Genomic DNA, 23,727 nt, shown 5'->3' with positions numbered 1-23,727 from the left:
CCCAGTTGACATCGACGTACCAGCTACGCGTTCACAATATGACGATCTTGCACTGGTGACGGTCGGCGTACGCCAGTGCTTGGCGGTAGTCAGCGCCCTCGAAGAATACCGCCTTGAGGCGTTCACGCCGCTCCCCAACCCTCGCAAAAGCGAGGAGGCGCCCAGCTTCATTCTCGTGGGAAAGGTACACTGTCTTCTGGAACCAAGACATGTGTTGTGGTTCCGCGACGGTATGGTGCGGCGCAGCCTTGAGCCAAGTGGTATGTTCGACCTGCTCTGTGAACGCGTGCAGGCGCCGTATCCCCATGATGCCCTTGAGAGCGGCAGCGAGGTCAAGTTGGTACCCCGCCGCGAGGACACGGAGGGCGTATCCCGTCTCGGCCTCGGCGTAGTGGTATTCGATGATGTTGGAGGCGCTTGCGTCCGCGGGCGGCTCGGTGTCCCGCAAATCGGAGAGGGCCACCGTCTCGCATTCGTCGGGGAGGAAGCTGTCCACAGCTACCTTGTCCACCCGGAACGCGCCAGGTAACATTATGAGCAAACTTGATTCCAATGTTCCCACGCTCTCCTCTGCCAGAAGACGCGGGAGAAGGACGTACGCGCCAGCCTGCACCGCCGCTACGGCCCTGCTGTGCGCCAGCTCGCGGCCCATGATCCCGTCATAAGCCGGCAACACCACGAGCGAGCCGAGCATGCGCCCCACCGTGGAAGGGAACTTCCACCGCTCCACCGCGGACCCGCGCACTTCGAGTCCCGGTACCGGGCACCCGTATATTACAGTGAGATACGACACCAACCACAGCTGGTTCAGAGCAGACTGTATCTCCGGGTCGTCGCACAGCGCCTGGACCTCGACGCCGAGGTCCCCCAGACACGCGAGATATAGCTGCACCGCGTTCTTGCTCCCCGCAGCTGCCTTGAGGAGGAACACTAGGTCTGGAGGCGCTCCATGGAGCGCAACCGCGGTGTGATCAGTGCTTTCGTAATCGGGCGGGTCGAGGGATTGGACGTTGACTGCGTGCCCGAACTCTGTAATCCAGTCGCGGGCGATGACGTCCGGCTTCGTGATAGCCTGCTGTCAGCTAACCGCACTCATGATACAAGCCGCAAGCGCACCTCGTCGGACATGGCAAGCTCGGCCCGCATGGCGAGGTCGGCCGCAATCGTCCGCGCAATGAAAGCGCCAGCAGCTGCGCGCGCCGCCCAACTCTTTCCCGCACGGGCGAGTCGGGCCCGTGCGCACGCCCGCATCTGTCCACAACTGAACGACTTGGGCGTGGTCACACCCCCAGTCCCGAGGTATTCGAGCACCGGTCCTCCCAAGCGCACGAGGGCGACCGACGCCGATCCAGTGCCGAACTCGCACACGATCTCGGTCGGCGCAATGTCCACCATGCTGAGAGACGCGGCTCGGGGCATGAGTTGGCCTACGCGTACCGTTGCACCAAAGAGAGTGCTGAGGGCCGCGAGGAGGGGTTCTAAACCGCATAGATTCCGGATGCGGACGTACGCCCCTTCTTGGGTCTGAGCGCGCCCGAACGCTAGCAGAACCGCCGCGAGCTCGCGAGCACTTGCTCGCCGCGCCCCTTCACCCACAGTGTCGAAGGCCAACGTGTACCATTCCAGATGACCCTGCACCTGCTCCGAGATGACAGCCATCGTACCAGCGTGCGAGCAGGTGCGGAGGTATGATTCGGAGAGCTCGGCGACGCGCGGGAGGCCGTAGCTTACGGCTAGGAGCTCGCGGAGGAGGCCGAGGATTTGGCGAGACGGAGCTGCGCACGCCAACCCGCTAACGAGGAGGAGGAGGGCCTTGCCGGGTTGGCTCTCGGCCAGTTTTTGCTGGGGTGAGCGGAGGTTGGGAGTGGGAGAGGGGAAGGAGGAGGGGTAGAAGGAGAGGAAACCTACTTGCACAGTCGGCACGGATTCGGGAAGTACCTGGGAGAGGAAGCGTGACGAGAACCGTCCATGTAGTGGCGCAGCGTGGGACAGCGCGGCGGCATACTGCTTCCTGGGGCGGATGGAGAGGGCGCCCAGCAACCGACCCAGGACGTCCACGTCCACGCCTTCCTGGGCTAAGGCTGCGCTGAGCACTGTCGACTTGCCCAAGTTCGCCACTGCATCTGCAGCCATGCGGGCAATCTGCAGGATAGCCGCCGCGCTGATTAGATCCCCCCCCATGATGAATTGTTAGTTGATCGCGTCAGGTTGGTTATCATGGGCCAGTTTGTGATGTCGGGTGAGTCACGGCCCGCGTGAACTTTAACACGCATCCAGGCACCCCCCGCGCCCCGTTGTTTATAGAGATGGTTGGCAAGTGTCAAATGGGCTTCGTTTCCACCGCGTTGGTGGATGCATTGACCGCGGCAGTACAAATAGAATGAGAATTCCTTCACCTGTGGAGGATTCGAACTGCTGTTGGTGCACCTGTTAATGGCGCTCACTTGACAGTAGTATGAGATGAGTCGTCGCACAGCGGTTACGGTGGCGGAGGTAATTGGAATGGAGGTGGATTTGAGAGCAGAGGGAGGAAAGGATGTATGCAAGCAACAACCACACGAGTAGCTCTCCCCTGTTTGGTACAGTGAGCTACCAAACAAGTGTCGTCAAGACAGCCGGCCTGGTGTTCACTCGACAACCCATCTTCGGTTATTTCGCATATTCTGGTCGGGACCGCAGGTTCTGTAACCAAGCTCTGTGATATCACTGGTAATATAACGTTCTGGACAAGTCTACGAGTACCGCTCCACTATCTTCTCCCTCCTCTTGCCAGGTGACGTTCCAGATCGCTGATCTTGGTGTTGACTTGGCGCAGCCGGGTCTTGAGATGCTGTATTTGACCATCCTTGGCTCTGAGTGCCCTGGACAAACCCTGGTTGCGCCGTCTTTCATCTTGCAGTTGAATAACAAGATGGCGTGAAACGTACTCTTCCTTCCCCAACGCCTTCTGAACGTCCTGTGTGGCCATCGTCTCTATTTCCACAGCTGTCTGCACGTCCACGAAAGCGTGCCAAGGGTCCGCCAGCTCCTGGTTAGTCGCCGGGATTGGGTCTGGACCAGTGAGCAGCTTTGAGGCTGGGATGATGGCCACTGACGTCGTCTCCGTCTCCACTGGGAATGGGACTCGCCAGGCAGGGCGAGGCAGGGCGAAGGGGAAGATAAGTCTGGTACGAAGGGAGATCAGTGTCGTAGAAGTTGAACATGCCGGTTGGCGGGCTGAGAGGGGTGTCGAGATTGACAAAGTACCCTCCCGACGAGGAGCTCCTTCCTCTGTCGATGCATGAAATGCAACGGCCGAGGCACGCGAGGCCGTCCCCGCACATGAAGCGGTTCCCGGCATACACGGGTAAGACGAGGCGACACATAACGTTATCCGCCTCACACTCGTTGCATGGGAATGCGTGACAGTTTATCAGTTCCATTTCCCGTCGAGGAACTCGCAAGTGGACGGGCAGAGTGCTATGGGTCAGACCGTGTATCTTCATGTACCCGTTTCGCTCCATGACCGCATGGGATACTAACTTGCGGTTGTTGTTGGAGAGAGCCATTGCGGCTGGCGGAGGGAGGTCGTGGGGTGAGCTGGAGGTTGTTGCACCGGAGGAGGATGTGGCACCAGCAGATGGGCAGGGACCTGGGGTGAAGGCGGCAGGCATTGGGACGTAGGCTCAAATCACTGGAGAGGAGTGAAGGAGAGAATGTTTGTTTCCAAGATCAAGAGCGTGTCGTGGTGAAGTACAATTCGATAATGGTAAAGAAGGAGGAAGACGCAGTGTCGCGGTTTAAGCAATACACGAGGGCTAGGCCCACACACCTTCATTCCCCCCCTCCAATTGAGAACAACCACGCTGCACGCTAGTGACACTCTCATGATTTCCCGCTCTAATCTATGGAATAATGGCTCTCCAAAAATGTCTGCAGTTATTAACCATGTTCAAGCTATTGTATTACCTCTCAGGTTTATGGTGGGTACAGCCAGTGTCTGTGTATTCGAAGCTGGTACGCTGCAGGCTGGTATGTAACCTAACGAAACACGTTGGGATAAAGTAACACGTTGAGGAGGAGGTTGCGTCTCCTCTCCACAACATTATCGAGATCATCAAGATCCCAACAGTCATTGAACTCGCTCGCACTCCACTCTCACACCCCATGCATCCAGGTAGTTTTCAGCATTCTGACCTGTCATCCCTCCTATATGTGTTCCTGCAAACCACGACAAACATCAACTTTCAACGCCTCGTTATATCAGTCGGTAGATTAAATGACTCTTATGCGGTATATTCCGGTTGATCATTCGGTCGTGGGTTCGAGCCCCACACGAGGCTTCCGTTTTTGGACTCGCGCAGGATGATGGTGGGGCTCGGTGAGATGAGGGCCAAGCGGGAGGTGGTCGGCGTTCGTCCCGGGGCGTGGTGGCATGGCCATGCTCGCCATAGCGCTTCAATTTGTAATAGGCGGTTAGGCATTCTGTCCTTGGAACGAGCCGGTCGTCGCACCCCCAATCGCATTGGTTGCCAGCCCGCGGGAAAGTGGGAAAGTGCGGGAACAGCTGCAGTTGCCGCCTCATTTTATGCGAACGGGCGGAGATAGCGGAACTGGGCACGAAGATGGGCGGGGTCAGCAATATCATTCCGTTCTCGCGGCGGTGAACTGTAAGGGCAGCGCTGGTAAGATACACATCAGACCAAACTTCTTGGATTCTCTTGGTGTCTAGTGAGCCGCTAGCCTTGCTAGCCGCGCACTGGCCCAGACCCTCATGGTCACCGTTTTCGCGTCATTGGCGACCATGTCGTCGGCTACCATGGGCATCATTTGGGTGTTGTAGCACTTCGACATGTCAGGGTAAGTTTGGATAAAGTCAACGCTTGGCTCAAGCAGTCTCGTCGTGACCATGCTGGTGCACGTGGGCTTCATGGCCATCGTCCACCATCACAACGATCGCGACAACCACGACGGCCACCACGCCCCGATAATGCGGTACGTTGACTCTCCCGTGGCCACACGGCATCTATCTTGCCTTGTTTGGCCTGTTCGCTCAAGATGTCGACAAAGTCCGGGAGCGCCTAGACGACCACGTCGACAAGTGGGGTGCCATTTACTAAGGCTTGTGCTGGGTTGCGCTACTCGCCGCGATCGTTTCCGTTGGCCACGAGGTGCGCCGGGTGCATGTCGTTTTGCAGCAATCGGGGAAAGACGAGATGGTTTGTCGCCGCGCACCGTTGGCGCGAGATGCATCTCCAACGACTTCAGGGGCCCTGGGGGCACTCTCGGTCGTGGGCGGCGCCGCTGTCGGGAGGGGAGTCATGTGTTTGGTTCAAAGGTCGCGTCGTAGTGACTGTTCAATCGGTAGTCGGTGGTCAGTAGCCCATGGGCCTCTTCCGCACACACACAGTTCACATGCACATATCGCCCGGTTAACCGTTCTTCCCAAATGGAATCTTGCCAAAAACCTACACCTACGGGCACTGCATCACTCTTCGTCGCTCGGGCACTGCATTCACTCTTCGTCGCTCGCCGGCACCCGACGCGCTCCCGTGGCGCGCACTGGCTTGTCCTGGGATGCGGGGGCCTTCTTCTCCTTCGATGAGGGGGCCTTGGCTCTCGAGCTCGGCTTCTTCTCCTTAGTCGGCGCATTGGCCGTCGACGCCGGCGCCTTCTTCTCCTTGGAAGCCGGCGCCTTCTTCTCCTTGGAAGCCGGCGCCTTCTTCTCCTTGGAAGCCGGCGCCTTCTTCTCCTTGGAAGCCGGCGCCTTCTTCTCCTTGGGTACCGGCACCTTCTTCTCCTTGGAAGCGGGAGCCTTTTTGGGTGCAACCTTCCTCTTCGGCTGGCGTCAGCGAGTGCGAGCACGGAGCATACCTTGGGCTTCTCCTCCTCGCTCTCCTCATCCTCAGTCTCCTGCTTGCGCTTGCGGCCCTTGGGCTTGGGCTTCTCCTCCTCGCTCAACGACAGCTCGGCCTCACTCTCCTCGGCCGTCATCTCATCCAGCTCCGACTCGGACGGCGTATCCGCCTTCTTCTGCCATCAGCTTGTCCTCTATCTGGCGTACTCTAGACTTCGTGACAGGGGCTTTCTTGGGTGCGGCCTTCTTGGCGGGCTTCTTCTTCGGAGAGCCGTCGTCGTCGCTGTCCGCGTCGGCCTTCTTCTTCTTCGCCGGCGCTTTCCTCTTGGGTGTCTTCTTCTTCGGAGAGTCGTCCTCATTGTCCTCATCGTCGCCGTCGGCCTTCTTCGCCGACTCGGGGATGTCGTCGGGGTCGACGTGACCGACCTTCCACGCCTCAGTAATCTTGTCCTGGTATGCTTGACTAAAGTTAGCATTATCGGGTAAGTAACGCACGGGAGCTCGTCGAAGCCATCCAACTCGGACGCCTCGTCAAAGTTGTCCTTCAGGTTGCTGAGGACCTTCTCCGAGGTGCCTGGGGTCAGTTTGCACCAATACACATAGTTGTAGCTCGGCCCATCCAAACGCAACTCGAAGTGGAGGGTTCCCAAGGCCAGCCCAACGCCCACCTCTGTCACCCTCGTTTCACTCCGCCAGCTTTCCCTAACCCGACATTCACACAGTTGGTCTGGAGATCTGCAGCCTACTTCCTCCAAATACCCCACAGACAGAACCGATCCGCTTGATACCGCCACCCACCACTGCCATCAGTCCCAAAGCAAACTCACATCCCCAGTGACGCCACTTGAACGAGCCTTTATCCTGGAAGGCGACCCAGGAGCCAAGACGCAGTTCGCCCTTTGCGATTTTAGTGCCCTTGCAAGGCATGGGCCCGTTGCATCCAGCACGCGCGCTAGAAGCAACCTCGACGCGGTATCCCGACATGGTCGGTAGTGAGGGGGGTTGTGAGTAGGTGAGCGAGTGGAAGGAAGGTGAGGTCTTGAAGGATGTTGAGAGGTTGTTGTTGTACCTTGGGTGTGAAGGAAACCGTATTGGTTGATTGGATTCGTGTGGATTGTATATAGCGGCTCTATTAATTATGAGGTATGGCAGGACAATCACGTCAATAATGACGTCGATATTTGGTGGAATAGAACTGTTCAAGATGTGCCCCACACTGTAAAATACTGTAAAATCCAAGGCCCTAATACGCCTAATATTAGATTGATGTCTCTGGTCCAATCTTAATTGGTTGGTGACCGTGTTTCGAACCCCTCTGGAGTGTTCCCCAATAGCAACCGATGCGCACGCGCGATACCTACTAGTGAGATATGTCAATGAGGAGTATACCTAGCCTAACTGTCACGCAACCGCGTCAACGCGACAGCGTTATGGATCAGGTGGTCACCAACATACACCTTGAAGGACTGTGGGAATTTGGAATTAGTGGACCTGATGATACGTCTGTACATCTGAGAATAGTTATAATGTAAACGAGGTTGAGCAATCGGACCGCGGACCAGGAGGTGATCGGAGGCGCTGCCAAGTCTGCCAGGGGGGAGGGGGGAAGGTACGATCTAGTAGGTGACAAACAAAAACGAGAAACGTTCCATCAAACTAAGACATAACAACACACGACACTCTGCACTCTTCGGCTCTTGTTTCACTCCATCTCAAAAACTTATTCAATAACCACCTCTCTCTTCTCTACAGAGTTGTCGCCGTCGTGTCGTCGTTGCCGTCCGTCGCCGATAACCGCTATATAGAGTTTTGACCAGGCTTCTCCCTGCGGACCAAATAAGGCTTAGTCTCGCCATCCAGGGATCGTTGTAATAGTCAAGTCGGGCGTCGATCTCCCGGTCCCTTTCAAACCCCCAACCTCACCATTCAACTCTGGCACTGCTTGTCATCCCGCCATCTCCCATCTCCCCACCCCGCCACTCGTTTGTACTTCATCATCATCGTATATCTCATTCTTCGCCAGTTCGTTTCCTGGCGGTTCATCAATACTCCACTCGTTCATCTCGTCCCCTCGATTGGCTCGCAACCATGACAGACAAGGTCAAGGACGCGACAGGCACCGACACGGTCCCCTCTGACTCTAACCCATCGTCCCGAGTTGGGCAGGGGCAGACCCAGACGGGAAGAAGCAGCAGCGCGGTTACGCCTTCCCCAGCTGCAACCATCCGTCCTGCTGCTAGAGTCCAGCCGCCCTCGCCCTTGGGCATTACCGGCATGCCTCCCCACACCTTCTCTGCCACAACACCCCAAAGATCGTTAGGCCGTGGGCGCCCGAGACCACCTACAAACTTTGTGAGTATTTGACGCGTATCATTGTCATCTCTGTCTCGGCAAGATTTTCTAACCATCGCAGGGCATTGGTGACAACAGTACACCGCAGACTCCACTCTCACCTCCTCAAGAACCTGGCGTGCCAATCCCACGTCGCCATCGCGACTCGAGCGTCTCATCTGTGACCGACGACGAGGATCACGCAACGCCACGTAACACCAGTTACTTTCCCCACATGCCAGAGTCGCGCCGCGTGAGCGAAGTGCGTGGGCTGCCTTCGGGTGCTCAGTCACCTTTTCCCCCGACAACTGGCTCGGGCCGTCCCGGCCGTCTCAGGCTTACGGCGACTGCACCCGCATCGGCTGCTCCCTCGCGTTCCGCGTCGCGCGTCCGCCTCCCCCAACTCAAGGATAATGATGATCAGGATGACGAGCTCACCGTCACTGACCGCGGTGAGGAGCTCATCCGCCGTCGTCAGAAGGAGCGCAAGCGTGCCAAGCGCGAGCGAGAGCGTCTCCTCGCCGCCGAGCTTGAGCTTGATGAGGAAGAGGAGCCCGGAGGGATCCCTCCCGCGTCGGCAGTGAGCGAAGGAAGCATGCTCCTGCCGCAGCCAACCGAGAGCCCCTTGCGTGGGTACACTGCAGGGCCAAACACGTCACGTCACCATGCCCCCAGTGGGAGCCGGCTCATTTCAGGGAGCGCCCTGGTGTCCCCTCGTCCGGTCTCTGACAGCGTCGAGCGCGAACCGTCTTCGGCTGGTGACCCACGTGCCGAGTCGGTGCGATCGCGTGCCGACGGTGACGAAGACATGGACCGTGGATTCATGTCTCCCAATGTCGAGGCCACCACGGATGGGTACCGTTCCGACAGCGAGGGATCCGCCATGGACGACAACGAGGACTCGGACGATGTCAGCCCAGACGACGGCGAGGGCGTCACCGTCAAGGATCGGCAGGACGTGAGTGCCTGTGCGAGGAACTTACTGACAGCTCCTAGGCCATCAACATTGAGCACCCCTTCGGTCTGCCCATCTGGAAGCCCGCGCTGTACCGCAAGTCACGCTCGGTGACGCGCAATGCCGAAGCGGCGCTGCACTCGGCCCCTACGAGCGATAGCGACAACTTACTGCTCGGTAATGTCTTCTGGCTCGTCGTGTTCGGCTGGTGGCTCGCTCTTCTTTGCTTCTTCGCGTCTATGCTGGTTAGCGGCGCCGAGGTCCTCGCGGGTGGGCGTGGCGGGTACGGTCGCCTCACCAGGGGCCTGGCTTGGTACCTCTGGTGGCCGTTTGGCAAGTATGTCGAGGGCGAAGGCGCGCCTCACGAGGACTCGAGCAGCAGCGACGAGGAGCACCATGACCACCACGACGAGGAGAATCACACTAGCAGCTACGGAGCGACATTGACAAGTGATGCGTCCCGTCGTGCACCCTCAGCCTCGACGTCGTCGTCGACCACTGTGCGCCAGACTGCGGCATCGGCTCTCGATATGCTCCCGGACGAACCGCACACGCCGCAGGCGTCGACCATGCATCAACAAGCGGACCGCAAGCCGGGCGTTTCTTTTGCGCCTGGCTGCAAGGCTGATTCTCCCGGGCTCGAGAACGTCCCGCTCCTCCACAAGCCTCCTGCGACCGCGTGCTTCCGGAAGCATGTGAACAAGCGCGCCAAGCTTGCCGGCTCGCTCGTCTACTGGCCCTTGTTCTGCCTCATCATCGCACCCTCCATGCTCATCATCTGCATCGTCTGCTGGTTCCTTGTCGTCACGATCCCCATGGCCAAGCTCAACTGGGAGCTCCTCGGGCTCTTGTGGAACCGCCCGCTCGAGATCGGCTTCCGGCCTCCTCCTACCGTTCCTGTGTACGAACCTCCACCTGCATCGGACGAGAGTGAGAACGGCAACGGCGACGTCTCCGACTCGCCAACTGGATACACGATGCGTCGTGTCCGCATCAACGCCGGCCAGGTCGCTCCCACTCCCGGTCCAACCTCCACGGTCCTTCTGTGCGTCTACCGCGCGGTTGGTCTCCAATATTACAAGTACACTGTGGGCGGTGTGAACATCATGTTCATCAACCTCATGCCGATCGTCCTCTTCGCCATCATTGACGGCTTGATCATCCTCCCCGCCGTGGAGCATCGCCACGAGCATGGCCAGACCGTACCCAAGTGGTTGCAATTCATCGCCGATCCCGCGCTCGTCTTCCTCCTCGGCCTCGCCTCCGTCATCCCGCTCTCGTACTTTATTGGTATGGCCGTCGCCTCGATCTCGGCGCAGTCGTCCATCGGCATGGGTGCTGTGATCAACGCGACCTTTGGCTCCATCATCGAGATTGTGCTGTACAGCATTGCACTGAAGCAGGGCAAGGGGAGGCTTGTAGAGGGTTCGATCGTCGGTTCCATTCTTGCGGGTGTTCTTCTCATGCCTGGCATGTCGATGTGCTCCGGCGCGCTCAAACGCAAGGAGCAGAAGTTCAACGCCAAGTCGGCTGGTGTCACTTCGACCATGCTTATCATGGCAATCATTGGTGTCCTAACGCCCACAATGTTCTACCAGTCGTACGGCAACTTCGAGTTGCGCTGCGAGGGTTGCCCTCTGCCTGACGAGGGTGGCGTGCTCAACCCTGGCGACTCGTGGCGTTGCGACCGCTGCTGGTACCAGCACCCCGATCCGGTAACGGACCCGTTCTACCAGAGCAACGTCAAGGTGCTCATGTACATCTGTGCAGGGATCCTGCTTCTCGTACGTCCGAGACAGGAGTGATGCTGACGTCAGTCATACCTGATTGGCCTGTGGTTCTCGCTTCGCACGCACGCGTCGCAGATCTGGCAGAACCCTCAGCAACTCATGCAGAAGGAGGCTGAGCAGCTCCAGCTTCCTCGCGCTCATCTGGCCCGCATCACTCCATCCAACGTCAACAACCCCATTCTGCCGGTACACAGCAAGCCGGAGTCCATTCGCAAGGGTGTGTCGCCGATGCGCCCAATGACTGCGGCATCGACGGTACAGCCGTCGCCTCACGCGACTCGCGGCCGCGACGGTGAGGTGTCACCGCGTTCTGGTACCTCTCCATTGAAGTACGGTATCCAGGCGTCGCCGCGCCAGTCTGTGCGTCCGGAGCTCACAGACGGGCAGCACGGCGGCCAGGTGGGATCAGTTGTGACCCAGGAGATTCCGCACACCGGCTACACGCCGTATCTCCACGCGCTGGAGCAGAATCGCCACATGGACTCGATGGGGCTTGGGCCTCAGCTCACGCAGGAGGACTTCCGGCGCGCGGTGCACACGCTCGCGGCGGTCACCGCGATGCAGCGCAAGGGCGAGACTACTGCGCATCCGCACACCGAGGAGGAGGCAGGTGGGCACGAGGCGCCATCATGGACGCGTGGAATGTCCGCGGCTGTGCTGCTGGGCTGCACGTTGCTTTATGCGGCGATTGCCGAGGTGCTCGTTGACGTCGTCGACGTTGTGCTGGCCGGCTCAGGAGTGGACGAGAAGTTCCTCGGCCTCACTCTTTTCGCGCTTGTCCCGAACACGACCGAGTTTATGAACGCCATGTCGTTTGCGCTACATGGCAACATCGCGCTGTCGATGGAGATCGGCTCGGCGTACGCGCTCCAGGTCTGTCTCCTGCAGATCCCGGCCATGGTTGCGTTCTCAGCGTGGTACAGCCCCGAGGACTTTGGCGACGTGGTCGACACGTTTACGTGAGTCGTCATCTCTGATCCAACTGACGCCAGTCTCATCTTCCCGCGCTGGGACGTCATCGCCATCATCCTCGGCATCTTCCTGCTCACGTACACTTACATCGAGGCGCGTGCAAACTACCATCGCGGCTCGATCCTTGTGCTCTCGTGCGTTCTCCCAAACCTCGACTTGTGCTGACAACAGGTATTGCGTGCTCATGCTCGGCTTCTACTTCGCCCCTGTGCGGCCCGTCGATGACGAGGGCGTTATCGTCGGTGGCCCGTGGTTGAAGGCCGCTGGCAGCGTGGCCGACAGCATGTCCGTGGCCATCACCAAGCTGTGGGGTTAGTCCGCGCGTGACGAACCCAGAAAGCGCATGGTGCCATGGCGCCTTTGAAGAGCACGTAATATATCACTCACACAGTCTGTCATCATTTCTCGTCTCATTTCCCGTTTTGTTATGAATTTGTATCGGCCAGATTGCAGAGGGAGGCAGCAGGATGACGAGGTCGGGTTAGGAGATGACGCTGAAGACGTGGGTGGGGAAAGGTGACGGTCGGTCGATGGCGTGGCTATCTATGCGTGAATTGAAGTATGTCACGATGAGGTGGTACCCGCAGCACAGCCCATGGCGTCCGCAAAAGCACAAGCTCCAACCAATGTTGGCTCGTGCTCGGCTCCTCGCTCCTGGTTCTTCGCTACTCGTTAGTAGCTACAAGTCACCACCGTCACATGTCATGTCACCCACTCTGTAATCCTGTGCTGACCCTCGTCACTTGCCCAGCACTTTGCAGTAAACTGTCTATGCACATGCATGTCTATACAAATCCGCGAGTGCATGTACGCGACTCGCTTAGGCCACGTACAGCCTCTGGACTGGTGCGTTCCGAGTCCCCACGTGCGTAAGGTGGCTCAAGTGCAGCTGTCACTTCTTACCCCGATCGGTCCCTGACTCCCTGGCCGCGGCGACTGCCCTCGCCCCTTCGCCTTGAGGGCTCTGCCTGGTCGCCCTTCCCCACCGTTGCCACGTCCGCCCATCCCAACGCCGCCATGCCTGCCATCCCAACCCCAAACCCTCTCCCATTCCCTCTCCTTCGCTGAGATTGCGCTCGCTCGCGCCGCACCCATCCTCTCTCTTGAATGCTGGGACTCGCGCTCGTCGCGCTCGCCCTCGTGGCGCGCGCTTACTCGGTAATGTTGTAGATCTTCTGAATGTCGGCGAGGATCTTGGCAAAGTCGATCTTGAGGTCCTTGAGCATGCCCGTGCGGAAGTCGAACACCCAGCCATGGACGACAGGGTACCCGTTCTCAGCATAGTTTTGCTGCAGTGCGGCCGTCTTGATAACATTTCTGCACTGTTCGACAACGTTGAGCTCGACAAGTCGATCGTACCTCGCCGAGTCGCACTTGATCGAATCGAGTTCCGTCTCGTGAATGCGGTAAATATCGCGAATGTTACGCAGCCAAGGGTTGAGAATCCCAAGATCCTTGGCCGTCATAGCCGCCCGAACACCACCACACCCATAGTGTCCGCACACGATGATGTGCTTGACCTGCAGATGTCTGACAGCGTAGTTGATCACGCTCATGACGTTGAGGTCGATGTTGTTAACCAGGTTGGCAATGTTACGGTGGATGAAAGCCTCGCCTGGCTTCATGCCCGTAATCGTCTCTGCTGGCATGCGCGAGTCAGAGCATCCGATCCAGAGGTATTCCGGAGTCTGGCCCTGCGAGAGCTTGTTGAAAAAGTCGGGGTCACGAGCAATTTGCTCCTCGGCCCACGCCTTGTTGGCCGCAAAGATGCGGTCATGGTTCTGTTCGAGATAGTCTGCCATGGCTGGGGTGGTAATGTCTCGCTTGGTTTGAGTGTTGGGGTTGTGGGAAATGACCTTTGGATGAATAGTCGAGTGCTGGCGTCTAGCGACTTGGAGAGGGCGGAGAGAGCGAAGAGGAGAGCGAAGAAGACTACGAGGGAGCATTGAACTCGATTTTTATCTTGTCGGGAAGGAGTAATGGGGTTGGCGACGACGGAAGAGGGTGTAGAGGGTGTAGAGGGGGATAAGTGGACAGGTGACAGAGCTGTGGGGTTGACAAAGTCTTGAAAGGGGGTGGGGTATTGGAGCTAAGAATTGGTCAAATTCCGCAATGACTTTCTCCGATGATTGGTTCTCTTCTAATGAGGTGACTAACCTTTCCATAGTTTGTCCCCTAATCAAAGGGTTGCAATCGGTAACACAAATTCACCTCACATATCATAATCTTGGAATCTTGGGGGGGGGGAGAGGGGGGGAGAGAGAAACAGCAGGGTGTACCACCCCGAGATAACCCGGCACCCTAGCACTTGATACCTGATAGCCTATACCTCGCATTGGCTCATGGGCTCGGGAAAGCACGCACTTCCGGACCTATGCACGGATAATGAACAAGGAGCTAGGGATGCATTCTTATCGTATTTGAATTCAGGATTAGGATGTATTGACTATGGTGGATTATTACAATGGTTATTGGGGGGTGATGATACAATTCTAACGCTGACCATTCGATTAATCTCGCAGGGCGATAGTAGGCGAGCTAGCATTGGGCAAGTCCGCGATCGACGACCTACGCGAGCGTATCCCGGGTAGCAGCAGCGATCTGCCATCAGCAAAGTACAAGGTACACGTTGAGACATACCATATCGCGCACGGCCGGTGCGGCCTCTGCGTCAATCTCGAAACTGCTTGTGGCGCTGGGTGGCGAGGATGGCGAGCGCTGGGAGAAAAAGGAGGGAGAGACCGGGGTGAGTTCGACGCATGGTGGCACTGGAGCAGGTGGAAGCATGGGCGTATGTGCGAGGTCGACCAGAACGGTCTGGATCTTCCAGAGGAGTGAGGACGGCATCGTGTGATGTGCGATCGGGTAGTGGTGCGATGAAGAGGTAGGAGGGGTATGAAGGTGGCAGATGGTAGATGGGAGAGATCTAGGGACCCGATAAGAGATCGTCGTGGCGATTCTAGATAGCAAGTCTTGAGAGTCTTGAGAGGCTTGAGAGCTTGAGAGCTTGAGAAGGAGAAGAGAGCGATGACAACAAAGAACACAGCGAGCTCGGTGACACTGTTCGGGTTCGGGCTCGGCGCCACGAGTTGCACTAAAGAGCGGTCCTCGGTCGCCGCGGCGGGGAGATGGCGGCCGCAAACTTGCAGATCATTGACGTCATCCCGCCCTTTTTCCTTTGACTCGCGTGGGAATACACCCGCTTTGAATGTTAGGTTCTCTGCCCCACTTCTACCTCAACCTTCCTCCACCTCCTGTTCGTTCCTGATTCCGAACCCGGGACAGCCGAAGGACCTGAGCGCGGCGCGCGATCGACAATCGCGCTGGAACCTATACTTTAGTGACATCTTGTGCACACACAAACTTGACCACAATCTTGACTTTACATCTTGCCAATTGCCAACACTCCTTCCTCACTTTCGCTTGCTCTCCATGTCCCGCCTCGCTGTGATCCTCGCCGGCGCGGCGCTGCTTGTCCTCGTTCGGGCTGGTGCTGTGAGTTGATGGAGGTACCTCCCTCCAGACAGAAGTCGAGGTGGACCGCTTCTGTCCTAGCTTCCGTCTTGACCAGGCTGATATCAGGCGCATGACCACCAGTCCAGCATGCAGCAGTTCTTTGACAAGTTGTTCCCGTTCGAGAGCCCTGCGTATAACTCGAGTGAGTGCCCTGTTTGAGGGCGAGGGTCGGTCGCTGGGCGCGGGTCGTATTGTCTGTTAGAGGACAGCCAGAGGCTAGAGGCGGCGTCCTCTGGGATCATTGTGCATTCTTTCCATCACCAGGTTATCGTCCACCTTTTCTCCTACTGCTATCCTCCATGCCTCTCCTTCTCCCCTCGCTCCACAATCACCCCCGCCCGCCATCACTTACCCCAGTCCTCGCCACGTTCTACATCTCCTCCGTACCCAACTTCATCCTCCTCGCCGTCCCTGCCGACCTCGAGCCCAGCAGCCTCAACACCATGATCGCCTTCGCGACTGGCGGTCTGCTGGGCGACGTCTTCCTCCACCTCGTCCCCCACGCGTTCTTCGGGGAGCACACAGACGGTGCGGTGAAGGTCGATGAGAAAAGGAACATTGTCATTGGGTGAACTTTTTGGTATCATGGGCGATAGCTGACTCCAGCGGCGCTATATTCCTTGGTTTTGCGGCCTTCTTCGTTCTCGACAAGACGATGCGCGTGCTGTCCCACGCGTCCGGCGGCGACGGCGACGGCCACTCGCACTCGCACTCTCACTCTCACGGTCACAGCCACGGCTCGTCGAGCTCGGTCGCCAAGTCCGAGGGTGAGCTGCGGAAGCGCAAGAACGGCGACGTCAAGGAGGTCATTGTCGAGGAGAAGGAGGAAAAGAAGCAGCCGAACGCCTCGCTCCGCCTCTCTGCCTACCTCAACCTCTTTGGCGACTTTACGCACAACATCACGGACGGTCTTGCCATGGCAGCCTCATTCTACTCGTCTCCCGCTCTCGGTGCGGTGACCACCATTGCGACGTTCTGCCACGAGATCCCGCACGAGGTCGCCGACTACTCAATCCTCATCAAGTCTGGATTCACAAAGTACCAGGCGATGGGGTCGCAGTTCTTCACGGCGGTTGGCGCATTCGTTGGTACCTTCCTGGGCATCTGGATTGCGGAGACGGCAGGTGTCAACAACGATACAGTCATCAAGCCAGGCGACGGGATCTTCGGTACCACGGCCACTGGCGCCGAGCTTGTTATTCCCATGACGGCTGGCGGTGAGCTGACAGAATCTGGAGCTCAACTGACCCCAGGCTTCCTCTACATCGCGAGCGTGAGCGTCATCCCTGAGCTGCTCGAGGAGTCGCGAAGCGCCAAGCAGGCGCTCAAGGAATACGCCGCGATGGCCTTTGGTGTGTTCTGCATGGTTAGTTTTCAACTTGTCGGAATACATTGCTGACGTCACAGGCTGTAATCGCTTGGAACGAGTAACGGGCCGTTGTTTAGATGATGAGATGATCTTGTTGATATTCCGCCGCTTCGAACGCCTTCGATCAGCAGGTCCCAGCTGCTTGACGCCATACCGCAATGTACCTGCTTCGCTAATGAAATTGACCCGGGACCACGGTCTCAACTGGGTTGATTGTATGGTACAAGTAGGTGCTGCGCAGTGACGGCACATGACTGCATATGACTGGACAAGGTTAATTTAGCTGAAAGCACTGACAGCGGTAATAAGCTACAGGGCAAGGAAGGAAGGAAGGCAGAAAGGCCCAGCCCGCCAGCAATAAGCCTCAGTTTATGCTCTGTTGCCAGGGCAAACGTCATAGGCCAGCCCTCTTGAAACTAGCCTCCTTACTCTTCGGTATTGGCATTTTGCCCCACCCACCTCTACATGCGATACTCGTCTTCTCATCCTCTCACTCCATCTCTCATACGCATTCATCATTCTTCCTGCCACACCAAACTGCGATGGAAGAACACCAGGCCCTATTTACATGGGGCGCCGGTCCGAGCTCGGTGAGTTTTCGACATGGATGGATGGATGCAGAAAAGTCCAAGTGCACGGATGTGGATGCTAACGCTCGTGCTCGTTTTGGATGCCCACGTCGGTCATTGCATTGATTCTCCTCACTCTCTCTACGTTTTTAACTCGTCTATCCTCACGATGCCCTGCCCACTACTCTCAACGCGGCTCCCCTCATCCTTTCTCTCGCCTCGATCGCCCACAGGTCTCCATTGCCGGAAACTTCAACGACTGGAGTGCGACAGCGACGCCCCTGATCAAGCAGCCTGACGGGAGTTTCAAGGGCTCCATCTCGGTCCCATGGGGCTCGACCCAGGCGTACAAGTACATTGTCGACGGCGACTGGATGGTCCGCGAAGACGAGGAGAAGGACTATGACGCCGCTGGAAACCACAACAACGTGAGTGGGAGTGAGGGAGCGAGTGAAAGCTGGGTGGGCAGAGCAATCCGAGCGAGAGGATGAGGGGAGCCGGGTTGAGAGTAGTGGACAGGGCAGCGGATTTAGGAGAGCCAGCGAGCAGATAATTGGAGAGGAAAAATACGCAAGCCGAGACGGATGCGGGCTTTGCGTTCAGGTTGATGGCTCTCGTGAGACGCATTTCCGATGCTTGCGGGGGGGCCGCACACGCGGCCGTGCCCCACGCTTGTGTGCTGTTTACATGCCGAGTAGTGACTACCCACCCCTCCTGTTGTGTACCCCCTTACCCTCTACCCTCGACCCTCTGCTGACGAAAGATTTACGTTGCCCCTCCCGGTCCGACTGCCGAGACTAGCGCCACTGCCGGCGCTACCACTGCTGCCGCTGGAGCTGCTGGTACTGCTGGTCCTGCTGCCACTGCTGGCGCGGCCGCCGGGACTGATCCTACCACCGCCGCCCCGGCCACGCAGCAGCTCGCGAAGGGCCCCGACGCTCCGCCTGCCGCCGCAGCCGACAACGCTGGCAGCTCAAACACGGGCCTCCTGGCTGGTGCTGGCGCGCTGGCTGGCGTCGGAGCTGCTGGTGCAGCTGCGCTCGGCCTCTCCAAGAACTCCGACAAGGTCGACGAGAAGAGCGTCCCCAACCTCCAGTCGCTTGAGGCCCAGGCACCGACTGGCGTGGCCAGCGACCTCTCTGCCGCCGCCGGCTCGCGCGACATCCCGACCACTCTTGGGGGTATGGGTGTCGACGAAAAGAATATCCCCAACCTCCAGTCGCTCGCCGCGCAGGCGCCCACGGGCGTAACGAGCGAGGTCCCTGCGGTCCCCTCGGGGCCACCTGCCACTCTGGGTGGGCTGCCCATCGCTACCGGTACCGTTGCGGCTACTCCCGCTGACACTGGTCCCGCTGCTGAAGCCAAGGACGCCGTTACGGACAAGACCAACACCGGCCTCCTTGCCACGACTGGAGACGCCAAGGACGCAGCTGCGGCTGCCACGCCCGCCCCCGCTGGCGACATGAAGGACGCCTCGGCGGACAAGAACACTGGCCTCCTTGCGGGCCTGGGTGCGGTCGCGGGCGCAGGCACCCTCGCGGGTGCCGGTGCTGCTGCGGCCGGAATGCTGGGCTTTGGGTCCAAGAGCGAGGACAAGGCCGCCCCTTCCGGTGCCCAGACCGCCAACTTGGCGGCTACGGCCGGACCTGGCGCGGCTGCAGACGCGGTTCAAGTGAACACTGGCGCTACTGCTGGCACCACCACGGCCGCGACTGCTCCTGGCGCTACTGCCCCTGGCACCGCAACTGCTGTGGACACCGCCTCTGCTCCCAGCGCCTCCACTGTGGACCCCACCGCTGCTCCTAGCGGCCCAACTGGTTCGGACACCGCGCCTGGGGTCGCTGCCACTCGTGACGCCTCCACCTTCGCCGCAACCGAGCCTGGGGTCGCTGCCACTCGTGACGCCTCCACCTTTGCCGCAACCGAGCCTGAGAAGAGTGCCGGCTTGTCGGGCAACACGGGCCTGCTTGCCGGTGGTGCCGCTGTTGCGGGCGCAGGTGCGGCTACTGCAGCTGCCCTCGGTTTCGGCAGCCAGGACAAGGACGCCGCCACTTCGGGTGCCGGTACCAGCGACACCATCCCTCCCGGCACGGCGCCTCCCGCAATCCCCGAGGCCAAGGCGAGCCAGCTCTTGGCCGCGTCCGCCCCGGGCGTGGTCACAGAGGAGACGGCCAGCGCGACGTCGACAGACAACGAGGACAGTGCGGGCAAGCCCAAGACGGACGCGCAGCGCGCACGCGACAAAGCCAAGAAGGTGAGCGATGGTGCTACCTGCCACCCCTCCATTATCCTTGCTTGTTTGCTAACGACAGGCCCGGCAGAAGGCCAAGAAGCGCGCCCAGCACACCGGTCTTGCGGGGTACACCCACCACCCGGGCTCTGGGGAGAGCTATGTCTCTCCGCGGGAGCGCTCTGGCTCGCACGGGCACAGCCCGACAAGCCGCACTGCTGCCCTCCCCTCCGGTCAGGCAGACTTCGCCCGCCCCGAGAAGAGCGAACTGCGCGACGCCCCGAAGGACCACGCTGGCGTTGCGGCTGGCGTTGCGGCCGGTGCTGGTGCGGCCGCCTTCGGTGCTGGCGCGTACGCCGCCACTCGTGACAAGGGCGACGTGACCCAGCCCAGCGGCACTGGGCCCGTCAAGGACGCCTCTGGCAGCCCGATTACGGACACGCGTGTCCTTGCCGCGGCGACTGGCCACCCCAGCTCCTCCCCCGACACTGCTCCGGACTCGACCTCGAGGAACGTACCGTCTGGGATGGAGGCGCAGCCGCGTGTCCCTTCCGAGGTGCGCGACACGTTCAACGCTGGACCCAACGATGCCACCGGAACAGGCCACGCGTACGGCACTGGCGTGGGTACACAGGCGCCCACCCAGCTTGCGTCTACCGACGAGAGCGGTACACCCCTCGGTACCGGCGCTCTTGGTGGCAACCTCGCCTCGAAGGACTCGGAACCTGCCTCCGGCCTTGGCCTTGACGCCAAGCCCGCAGGCGTCTTGGACCAGGCGCAGGGCTACGTCGACAACGCCTCCAGCACTGCCCAGGCACAGGCTGGACAGTACACTGACAAGATTGGCCAGTTTGCAGCCGTTCCTAAGTCGGACGACAAGAGTTCCGGCCTCGGTGCCGGCGCCCTCGCGGGTATTGGCGCTGGTGTGGGTGCCCTTGGTGCGGGCGCATACGCCGCTACGCGCGGTAGCAAGGACGCTCCCGAGCAGCAGGACCCCATTGGTGCGGCCAAGACGTTCGGTACCGACTCTATTACCGGTACGCAGAAGCTCGGGACGGATACTTTCGCCAGTGGACAGAAGCTCGGCACCGACTCTCTCGCCGGTGCGCAGAACCTTGGCGCCGACTCTCTGGCTGGTGCGCAGAAGCTCGGCACCGGCTCTCTCGCCGGTGCGCAGAAGTTCGGCACCGACTCTGTTGCCGGTGCGCAGAAGTTCGGCACCGACTCTGTTGCCGGTGCGCAGAACCTTGGCACCGACTCTCTGGCTGGTGCGCAGAACCTTGGCACCGACACCGTCAATGCGGCGCGCGATTTCGCCACCGACACCACCACTCCTCTCACACAGACTGGCGCGGGCGCGGCCGCCAACGTGCCTGGCACGGAGAAGCTGCCCGACCAGGCTGGTAAGATTAGCGACAACGTGCAGCAGTCGGTCGGCGCGGGCCAGGACACAGTCACCGGCGCCCGTAACCTCGCTTCAGAGGACCGCGGTCTTGGCGTCGGAACCCTCGCGGGTGTTGGTGCTGGTGCTGCAGCACTTGGGGCTGGCGCTTACGCAGCCTTGCGCCACGGCAAGCCCGATGAGCAGGTGCCGGCCAAGCAGCCGGATGCCCAGCAGCTCTCGAGCCAGCCCAGTGTTGGCACGACTGGCGCGCTTGGCGACGCCTCGGCTGACGCCGCGATTGCCCGTGACATTCCCTCGCCCAGTACCCCTGGTCTCGCTGGTGTAGGCGCGCACGGCGCCAACACCCACCCAGAGACTGTTGGGGCAGCTGCAGGGACCATTCCCCAGTCTGTCGACAAGGCTGCTGTACCCACCGCGCCAGCCGACACGTCAGGCTACGCCAAGCCGGCCCTGGCGGCCGGTGCGGGCGCTGCCGCTCTCGGAGCGGGCGTTGCCGCTGGCCGCGAGTCCGACATGGCTGTCGTGCCGGACTTTGAGACGACCGACGCGCAGTTATCAGCCGACGAGGTGCTCTCGCCATCCGGCGTCGCCACCACTGCAAGGACCCAGGTCGAGCAGAGCACGATTCCCGCGCAACCCTCTTTTGCTCAGCGGGACATTTCGCGTGTGCAGGCCGACGAGTCCGGGTTCCCGCCCACGGAGGGGCATGCGGACGGCACGCCGAACCGCTCCATCAGTGGCAGCGTGGACTCGTACAACACCGCGGTGTCGGGCGAACTCCTCGACGACCCCAAGTTGAACACTTCCGGCTCGGGCGTCTCGCCCGCGGCTATGGCGGCTGGGGCCAGTGCTGCTGGCCTCGCCGCGGCTGGCGCTGGTGCATATGCGTACTCGCGCAACCAGCAGCAGCAGGCCCAGCAGCAGTTCATTCAGCCTGGTCAGCACCCTGTTCCGCAGCCTGGTCAGCAGCCTGGTCAGCAGCAGCAGTTCATGCAGCCTGGCCAGCAGGCGCCGCAGGAGCAGCAGTCCCGTGATCAAGCCCACGGGCAGGGCACGCGCGGCAGTGCGTTCATTGAATCGCCCGCTTCCGCGCCCGTTTCCGCGCCCGTCCAAACCGGCGTCAAGGAGGCTGCCCCTCCTGCTGTGGATGTCGGTGTTCCCAGTGCCAGCTATGACGAGCCCATAGCCGCGTCGTCTGCGCCGGCAACTGCGCCCGCAACCCAGGCCCTGGCCGCTGAGAAGCCTTCCGCCGTCACTGCGGAGGGTAACCTCACCGCCGCCGAGTTGCGAGAGGGTGTGCAGCTTGGTCCTGAGCCCACAGAGGGTTCCGGATGGGGCAAGGCTGCGGGCTACAGCGCTGCAGGTGTTGCCGTGGTGGGTGCCGCGGCCTCTGGACTGTACGGTGCGACGCGCGACGAGGACAAGAGCAGCCGCAGGGCCAGCAACCGCGAGGCGTTCGTCTCGGGCGTGCCGAGTGCTGCGAAGAGCGGCAACTTCCTGCAAGGCCTGCCAGAGGCTGGCCAGCAGGCCGGCCAGCAGGCCGTGGCGCACGGGAAGAGCCTCGCCGGCATCCAGCCAGGCCAGATTGTTCCAGGCCAGTCCGACCAGGTGCAGGAGCAGCCCGCCCCCGTCCAGGCCGACATGACCCAGCCTCCTCAACTTGAGTCGCATGAGGGCCATCCTGGCGCGATTGCGGGTGCTGCGACCGCCGGCGTTGGTGCTGTAGGTGCGGCTGGCGTGGCTGCTGCGCACTACGGTACCGAGTCCGCCACTGGCCCGGCCGAGCCCAAGACTCCGACGAAGGAGCGCCGCCGATCGTCCCTCTTTGGCAACATGTTCAAGAAGAAGGACCGCGAGCGCCTGCAGAGCATGGAGGCGGACGCGATGCCCGCCGACGCGGCAAACGCCCAGGCTGCTGCGCGCGCCAAGCTCGATGCTGAGGGTACACCCGCCCCGGGCACCGCTGGTGAGCCACCCGCGCAGGGCTCAGGTCTTCCCGGCATGGGTAGTATCGGCAAGGCCGGAGCCGGCGCTCTCGCGGGCGTTACTGCTGCCGGGGCTGCGGGTCTGGCGGCGGGCTCTGGCGCTTTCGACCAGGCCAAGACTGCTGGCACTGGTACACTCGAATCGAGCCGCAACATGGCGACGGGCGCTCTTGACACCGGCCGTACGGGCGTAGCTGGCGCGCTGGACCAGGGCCGCACAGGCGCCACTGGTGCCTTCGACTCTGTCCGCAATGCGGGATCCGGCGCACTCGACTCTGCCCATACTGCAGGTACTGGCGCGTTTGGGAGTGTGCGCGACAGCGCGACTGGTGCGCTGGGATCTGGCCGTACTGCGGCCACGGGTGTCTTCGACTCTGGCCGTAGTGCTGCCACTGGCGCGCTCGACGCGGGCAAGACTGCCGGCGGCGACGCCACATCCTTTGCGCAGAAGACGATGGACTCGGCCCTTGGCACGTCCATGCTCACTGCCGGCTCCACGCAGCCTGGGGACCGGCCGACGACGCCGAGCCGCCTCACCGGGACGACGGCCGCACCTACGACGCCCGCCAAGACATCACATGTGGTGGAGCATGCGACGCCAGGCGCGCACAGCACGCACACGGCACACTCGACCGGGTCGCGTAAGAAGAAGGGATTCTTTGCCAGGGTGAGTCAAATCTTGAGAAATTCGCTAACGCCCAGCTCAAGGCCGCGTTGACGGGGAAGAAGCACGAGCACTAGGCTCTGGTGAAGGAGGGGGGATCGCTGT

At 60.4% G+C, this 23,727-nt stretch overlaps 7 protein-coding genes across 7 annotated transcripts; 3 read left to right on the top strand and 4 right to left on the bottom strand.

Annotated features, from left to right (window-relative positions):
- Positions 1-31: 31 nt before the first annotated feature.
- Positions 32-2,181, bottom strand: CcaverHIS019_0704660 (uncharacterized protein; the record flags this gene model as incomplete). Its single annotated transcript, XM_060603903.1, has 3 exons — positions 32-1,072; positions 1,117-1,842; positions 1,909-2,181. 3 exons carry the CDS (start codon positions 2,179-2,181, stop codon positions 32-34), a joined length of 2,040 nt encoding a protein of 679 aa, XP_060460150.1.
- A 3,313-nt stretch (positions 2,182-5,494) lies between these two features.
- Positions 5,495-6,820, bottom strand: CcaverHIS019_0704650 (uncharacterized protein; the record flags this gene model as incomplete). The annotated part of the gene is made up of 5 exons (XM_060603902.1): positions 5,495-5,821; positions 5,854-6,012; positions 6,044-6,299; positions 6,332-6,410; positions 6,664-6,820. The coding sequence occupies 5 exons, from the start codon at positions 6,818-6,820 to the stop codon at positions 5,495-5,497; spliced, it is 978 nt and encodes a 325-aa protein (XP_060460149.1).
- A 1,104-nt stretch (positions 6,821-7,924) lies between these two features.
- On the top strand, positions 7,925-12,200 carry CcaverHIS019_0704640 (uncharacterized protein; the record flags this gene model as incomplete). The annotated part of the gene is made up of 6 exons (XM_060603901.1): positions 7,925-8,188; positions 8,250-9,125; positions 9,164-10,906; positions 10,940-11,871; positions 11,905-12,018; positions 12,056-12,200. 6 exons carry the CDS (start codon positions 7,925-7,927, stop codon positions 12,198-12,200), a joined length of 4,074 nt encoding a protein of 1,357 aa, XP_060460148.1.
- An 835-nt stretch (positions 12,201-13,035) lies between these two features.
- CcaverHIS019_0704630 (uncharacterized protein) lies at positions 13,036-13,686 on the bottom strand (the record flags this gene model as incomplete). Its single annotated transcript, XM_060603898.1, has 1 exon — positions 13,036-13,686. The coding sequence occupies one exon, from the start codon at positions 13,684-13,686 to the stop codon at positions 13,036-13,038; it is 651 nt and encodes a 216-aa protein (XP_060460147.1).
- A 766-nt stretch (positions 13,687-14,452) lies between these two features.
- Positions 14,453-14,731, bottom strand: CcaverHIS019_0704620 (uncharacterized protein; the record flags this gene model as incomplete). The annotated part of the gene is made up of 2 exons (XM_060603897.1): positions 14,453-14,485; positions 14,525-14,731. The coding sequence occupies 2 exons, from the start codon at positions 14,729-14,731 to the stop codon at positions 14,453-14,455; spliced, it is 240 nt and encodes a 79-aa protein (XP_060460146.1).
- A 585-nt stretch (positions 14,732-15,316) lies between these two features.
- Positions 15,317-16,831, top strand: CcaverHIS019_0704610 (uncharacterized protein; the record flags this gene model as incomplete). Its single annotated transcript, XM_060603896.1, has 6 exons — positions 15,317-15,379; positions 15,467-15,542; positions 15,758-15,968; positions 16,007-16,617; positions 16,654-16,766; positions 16,808-16,831. 6 exons carry the CDS (start codon positions 15,317-15,319, stop codon positions 16,829-16,831), a joined length of 1,098 nt encoding a protein of 365 aa, XP_060460145.1.
- Positions 16,832-17,311: 480 nt separating this feature from the next.
- CcaverHIS019_0704600 (uncharacterized protein) lies at positions 17,312-23,699 on the top strand (the record flags this gene model as incomplete). The annotated part of the gene is made up of 5 exons (XM_060603895.1): positions 17,312-17,359; positions 17,572-17,766; positions 18,102-19,592; positions 19,651-23,625; positions 23,661-23,699. The coding sequence occupies 5 exons, from the start codon at positions 17,312-17,314 to the stop codon at positions 23,697-23,699; spliced, it is 5,748 nt and encodes a 1,915-aa protein (XP_060460144.1).
- Positions 23,700-23,727: the final 28 nt, after the last annotated feature.

The sequence above is a fragment of the Cutaneotrichosporon cavernicola genome (assembly GCF_030864355.1).
Source record: "Cutaneotrichosporon cavernicola HIS019 DNA, chromosome: 7b".
Classification (NCBI taxonomy): Eukaryota; Fungi; Basidiomycota; class Tremellomycetes; order Trichosporonales; family Trichosporonaceae; genus Cutaneotrichosporon; species Cutaneotrichosporon cavernicola.
This window is presented reverse-complemented; position numbering and strand designations above follow the sequence as displayed.